The 6,638-nt window shown below is 46.1% G+C and overlaps 1 protein-coding gene across 1 annotated transcript in view; it reads right to left on the reverse strand.

Moving 5' to 3' along the window:
• Lrp4 (LDL receptor related protein 4) overlaps positions 1-4,063 on the reverse strand; it is an 11,493-nt gene extending 7,430 nt beyond the window's left edge. The window contains exons 1-7 of the mRNA XM_017614384.1: positions 2,964-4,063; positions 2,309-2,753; positions 2,124-2,245; positions 1,872-2,063; positions 1,252-1,802; positions 696-1,188; positions 3-630 (exon numbers count right to left, since the gene is read on the reverse strand). Coding sequence (XP_017469873.1) covers positions 3-630; positions 696-1,188; positions 1,252-1,802; positions 1,872-2,063; positions 2,124-2,245; positions 2,309-2,753; positions 2,964-4,063 — 3,531 coding nt within the window. The remainder of the gene's footprint in view (positions 1-2; positions 631-695; positions 1,189-1,251; positions 1,803-1,871; positions 2,064-2,123; positions 2,246-2,308; positions 2,754-2,963) is intronic.
• Between the last annotated feature and the right edge of the window lie 2,575 nt (positions 4,064-6,638).

The following is a 6,638-nucleotide window of genomic DNA, read 5'->3' on the forward strand; positions in this document are numbered from 1 at the left end:
ACTTTACGCCGGCCGCCATCAAAGTCCATGCTTTCCAACGTCCTTGTACCGCCATCCACAAAGTACAACCTCTGTTGTTCATAATCTATAGCCAAGCCATTAGGCCATTTAAGATTTGCGTCAGCGACGATTACGCGTTGCTTGCCATCCATATTGGCGCGTTCTATCATGGCGTGTTCACCCCAATCGGACCAAAACAGTATACCCTCTATCGGATTGACTACAATATCACGCGGCTTGTCGAGCTTCTCCCATATGAGTAGGGTACGCTTTTTGCCATTTGATGTTGCCACCTCTATGCGATTAGTCGCCGGATCGGTCCAATAGAGTTTGTCGGTGATCCAGTCTAATGCCAAACCGGCTGGTGAGACGAGATTTGAATGCACGACACGCTGTTGGTAGCTGCCATTGAGGTGCGCTTTATTGATCGTGCTGCGCTCCACATCAGTCCAGTAGATATAGTCTGTTTCACTACACCAGTCCAATGCGACAGCGTGCTTCATATAGTCCAATGGTAAAATCATGTCAACTTCAGCGGCAGCTGACGCTTTTGGATTCAGTTGGCGCAGTCGAATATCCTTTCTGCGCGCTACGAGCACCAGCTTATCGGGTATGCTTTTGCAGGTTTTGCTGCATGAAAATGGAAAAAATACTTAGGCGATATGAATGCAAGTCAAGAAAGTGCAAGAACTTACCCATCCTCTTTGAGCGAGAGCCCGATGGGACAGCCACAACGCCGCGACAGCTTGTTGGGCAGACACAAATGAGAGCAGCCACCGCGAAGACCTCTTCGATCTTTCTGACAGCGATCCGGATATTCTGGCTGACGTGCTGGGTGGTAAGCGTGTATGTCCATGGGAAAGTGGAAATTCTCATGTACCGAACGAAAGCCTTTACCAGTGATCTTGTTTGCCGCCGAAACAGTTTTCGTATTCCAATCGGTCCAATACATGGTGTCCTCAAAAATTGTTAACGCAAAGGGATGTGGTAAATGTGTGCTGAGTATTTTTACGCGATCCGTGCCGTCAAAATTCGAAGACTCGATGGCATGTTGCTTTGCGTCGGCCCAATAGAGCTTTCGACTGGGATAATCGATGGTTAGGCCATTCGGCCATGTGACGCCATTCGAAATAATCATCTGGCGCTGCGAGCCATCCATATAAGCTCGTTCGATTTTCGGATTAGGACCTGCGTGTTAAAAGATAAAGTAATCAGTGCAATATCTAGACTATAATTACTAATTTCTCTCACCCCAATCACTCCAGAACACCAACGCCTCGCCGGGGTGTATAACAATGGCGCGCGGCTTGTCCAAATCATTTGATGCTATCACCGCACGCAGATTCCCATTGAAGTTAGAAACTTCCACGCGTCGCGTTCCCGAGTCAGTCCAAAAGAGCAAGTCATGTATCCAATCGACCGCCAATCCACCAGGCGACTCCAAACCCCACTTGATGACATCACGCAAGCGTGAACCATTCATGTGGACCATTTTAATGACATCCGTGGAAACGTCCGACCAGAAGAGCAGCCCCTTGCGGTAGTGGAAGTCGATCGCAATAGCGTTGTGCAAACCCTTCACCACAGCCGAGTAGCGGTTATTACTCAGCTGTACACGTCTGATGTCCCAACGGTTGGCCACAACAAGCGTCATAGCGCCACCAAGCGCCTTACAAGTGCGCAAATCCGGACGCAATACGTAGCCTGTTTCGCAAGAGCAGATAAAAGAGCCTTGTGTGTTTTGGCACTTCTGCGAGCAAACTGGGCTGGTAATGTATTGGCATTCGTCGATATCAGTGCAACTATTGCGAGAAGGAGAGAGAGACAGAAACATTTAACAATTTGCGTCGTACACTTTACCGCAGACTCACTTTCGGCGATTCTCGTGCATAAGAAAGCCAAGATTGCAGGCGCACTCCTCACGCCCCTTCGCGGTGGTAATACACAATTGCTCGCAGCGTGATTTCTCGCCGCATGTGCGCGGATGGGGGCAGTTCACCTCATCCTCTCCGAACGGACAGTCATTCTGCCCATCACAGACGTGTTTCTGATGCACGCAGATTCTGAAAATGAAGAAGGGATCTTATGTAGACAAGACATTAAAATTTTTGCTTCATTCATACTTCAAATTCGTGAAATTCTTTTTGGCGGGACACAAGAATTGACCAGCATCGCATTGTAGACGGCATTCAACCTCATCTTCGCCGGAGGAGCAATCGGGATAGCCATCACAGAGCCAGGTATTCTGGTGTATATAAAATTATTGATGACTAAATGTCAACATTTTTGAACTCTGTATGCCACATACCAATATACAACGTCCATTGTTGCACGTAAACTCGTCCGATCCACACTTCGCTGGCAGTCCGGCGATCATACTGCCGCAGTCGTGCTCATCTTCGCCACCTTCGCAATCTTGTTCCTTATCGCATTTCCAGCGTCGAGGTATGCAACTGCCATCCGCACACTTGTACTCATTGGAAGTGCATTCGGAGGGCTTCTGCGGGCAGTCCTCTTCATCACTCCAATCGCCGCAGTCGTTGTCACCATCGCAGTGAAAACGATTCAAAATGCATTGACCGCTGGGGCCGCCATGACCGCCACGGCACTTGAATTCACCTTCCGGACAGCGATTGAAGACCGCCGGACACTTAAGCTCATCCGAGTTGTCATTGCAGTCGCGCTCACCATCGCAGCGGAAGGCGATCGAAATGCAGTAGCCGTCATTGCAGGTGAAGTGTTCGGGAGAGCAACTAAAGTGTTAGAGAGAGGAAGAGATAGGGAAACAAATTTAATGTAGGCTAAACAGCCAATTTTAAAGCGAGATCAGCAAGTAAAGGAGTTTTGAACACGCGTTAGTCGCACAGACCACAAATGGAAGTGGGTGGTCTGCGAAGGTTGGTTTTTCGCATTTTATTTACGCATTTATTGGTAGCAAATACAAACAGTTGGCGCTTTCTTACCTCGTCCGATTGCAATGCGCCTCATCGGAGAAATCCTTGCAGTCGTTTTCGCCATCGCACACCCACTGTTTGGGTATACAAAAGCCATTCTGACACTCGAATTGCTCCTCGTCAGTGCAATTGGTACGCGCGCCGCAATGCGTCTCATCCGAATAATCGCCACAATCATCGTCGCCGTCGCACAGCCACTCCTTGTTAATGCAACGATATGTGCGTGGACACATCACATGCAAGCCCGTTTGTTCGCAATCCTTTTGCAATTTGTGCAGCATATCGCCGATCACTTCGCAATCGAACTCATCGGCGCCATCCTCGCAGTCCGTATTCTTGTCGCAGCGCGCATGCTGATCAATACAGGTACATGTTGTGGGACATTGCCATTGCATTTCGCCGCACATATTCTGGCAGGTATGCGCGTAACCGTCATTGGGACTTAGCAGACGCGGCTCGTCGTGCACGAGCGAAACATGCGGCCGAAACACTTTCTCCTTGTTGTGCAACATATTCATGTAACCCTCGCGTCCGCGCGTCATTTCACGGCGATCACCGGATTCGCGCACACCATAGAGATCTGTGCGACTGCTGCCGCTGCGTGCGCCAATATCACGGTGACGCGGTGGTTCACCATAAAGACCAGCGCCGCCGCCATTATTTTGCGATGCAGAATTCGCTTCATGCGGCGCCTGCTGTGACTCCGTGGTGTAGAGTTCGGGCGCATATTGGCCGAAGTACTCGTCATCGGGATGTTCATGCGGAGGGAAATCAGAGGGATGGAAGCTGTCCTCGTCATTTTCGTTTATATGATGTTGATCGTGTGACTCCTGCGGCTTCTGATTTTGCTTGCGCGATATAACACCACCGCCGCCGCCGCCGACACCAGCGCCAGAGCGGAAAAGGTGCTGCTGCTTGTGCTGTTGTTGGAGCGCAATGCTGTCGCGCATAAAACTGGAGCCCAACAGCTGCCGTGCCGAGCCATGCTTGACTTCACTGTGTATGCCAGATATGCTTGGCCACGCCGATGTCGTATCGTCACTCGCGCCTAGAGCTGCGAATGGAAGATAAGTATATTTTAAAGAAGAAGAGTGACTGGTGGCTGGCATGTGTTCTGAATAAAATTTACAAAAGAGGTATTTAGTTGATATCGAAAAAGCGGAGGAAAGAAAGCTTCAGTTCGTTAAGTTGCCTGCTTGGCGAATTTGCTGACTTTAGCTAATTTATAATACGTATCCGCGTCATCCTACGTGGTTTTAATGAATGAAATTTGAGCTTTTATTTAACGGGTGTTCATTCAAAAGCGCATTGAGTTGTTATTGGGTTAGAGGTTAACAGTGGCCTGGCATGAAAGGCGCCGCTGTTCATTTCAGCCTTTGCTGTGCTGCTTACATGCACATATACATACATACATACATACATATATATGTGGCAGTTATGGCCATCCAATTGTGTCGAATGGTGTTGCGAGTTGCCCGTGCTACTCTTTTTGGGGTGTTTATATAGGAACTACTAAATAGGAGGCTACACTTCCAACACGAATCTATGATTATTGGTATCGTTTGCGTTCCGCGCATGCGTCACATTTTTATGCACGACTTTCACTTTTCGTTTCTTGTTGTTTATATTGTTTTTGCCATTAATATACTTTGTTGCTGCTGAATGGGAAATGAGGCGGACAGCTGAACTTTGCCGAAGCAGTCATTCATGATATAAGCCCAAATGATTATCGTTGGCGCGCGGCGTGGCTACATCGAAATACAAAAATATACAAAAGTATGTTCGTGATTTCAGAGAGAAGGCCAGACCGAGCGAGCATGAGCGCGCACGCATAATGAGAGTGCTTGCGCCGCAGAGAGAAAGTCTTTCCTAGTTAGGTGGAAACTTGCGAAGTTGAATGAGAAAAAGTGAGAGTGAAAAGTAAATTTGTCAATGAGAAAAATTTCCACACAAAAAAGCTTGCAACAGAACCCGTTGCTCGTACTCGTGAGTGCGTGAGTACTGTGGAGAATTTCGGTACACAAACAGTCTGCAAGGAAATTGGCCAACCAGCGTGGGCATGTAAAAGTTTCCACAAGCATGTATGCATGTATGTACCCTGCAGTAAATCGCGCTAGTTCAGGACTAGCGCAGAACTAGCTCTTTAAAAGGCGGTGCTGGTTCTCGACTATCCCAACGCAATGCTTTCAACTGTCTCTTTTTACATGGCGATGTCCCATGGAGGAGGAAATTGCCCCCCTCTGCAGAACTTTTGAACTAGTTCGGAACTGGTTCCATTTTGGACAGTTCTGGAACAATAAGTTTTTTATTTAAAAAATTCTGATCATTCGATTTTTTGATCTTTTTTCGTTTTTTTCTGTTCTTCTAGAGATTGAATTTTATTAAATCTTTATTTACCCTTTTATTTTATTTATATTAAATTTGACCATATTCTCTTCAATTTTTAATTTATTAAATTTATTAAATCGCAACTGCCTCCACCGCGTTTTGAACTCGCGACCAACGATGTTTTAAAAGCCTAGACAGACGGCAACGTTGATTCGGATTAACGCCGCAATTGATCTGATCAAAATTGTGCCTTGACAGATGCAGTAACGCGGATTTACGAGCCAGAAGGTCGTAGGTTGGGATTCACGGCCATTTAGTTTTTATTTATTCATTCAACTAAAAATTATACTATAATTTGCTCAGAGAGCGTAGAACACAAAGGAAATTCAAAACTAGCATGGACATCCACCTTGTCGCGGGTAATGCAGTTACCGTATTAATTCAAATAAGTTCTTATTTAATTCTAATTGGATTCCTATCTGAATTAGTATGGTGACTGCATTACCGATGGAAAGGTATATGCCTATGCTAGTATTGTACTTTCTCTGTACGCTTCTAAGCTCTCTGAGTTTTCGTCAGTGTTGTCATCGAATATTCGCTTGATCCGAGTTAAGTTTGGGAATTAACTCTTGAACTTAATCCGGATCAACCGAAGTTAATTCCCGAGATAATTCCGAATTAACGAGTTGATCCGTATCAACGCTGCCGTCTGTTTAAGCCGGAGGTCTTCCTGCTGTGCTATTTTCGTATTGTACGTGAAGTGAGAATTAGTTCAGAGATAGTTCTGAAATGTGTAGGGCGGAAGTAGCGCTTTAACAGACTGTCTCTAAATTTTACTGCAAGGTATGTATGTATGGATGTGTGTTGTTCAGTAAACAAAAAATTACAAGCATATATATATACACACACACACTTGCGCGCGCACACCACATTCGTACATATGTTTGTCTATTTATGTGGAAAATTGAAAGCACCGAAATGAAAGAAATTCTCAATTGCACACATTGATGCAGACGATGCCAAGGACAAGGCAGCTGAAACGCTATTTATTAGACTTCGTGCTTTGCCGACCGTCCGACCAACCGACCGAATTGATTCACAAAACTGACAAGGACGGGAAATCGGTTTGCTGAATCGTAGCAGCAGCAGCAGCAGCAGCAGCAGCAGGAGCAGCATCAGCGAAAATGGTAAAATGAAGAAGAGCAAAAAGAAGCAGCAGCAACTGTTGGTTGAATTGCTGCCATTTGCAGCATCCGTTTTGGTTAACACATGCATACATACATACATACATATGCACTTATGAATGTTGCATATACATAACGGGTGATTTTTTTGAGGTTAGGATTTTCATGCATT

This window comes from Rhagoletis zephyria, unplaced genomic scaffold, assembly GCF_001687245.7.
Source record: "Rhagoletis zephyria isolate East Lansing unplaced genomic scaffold, Rhagoletis_zephyria_1.1 Rzeph_scaffold_00815, whole genome shotgun sequence".
Taxonomy (NCBI): Eukaryota; Metazoa; Arthropoda; class Insecta; order Diptera; family Tephritidae; genus Rhagoletis; species Rhagoletis zephyria.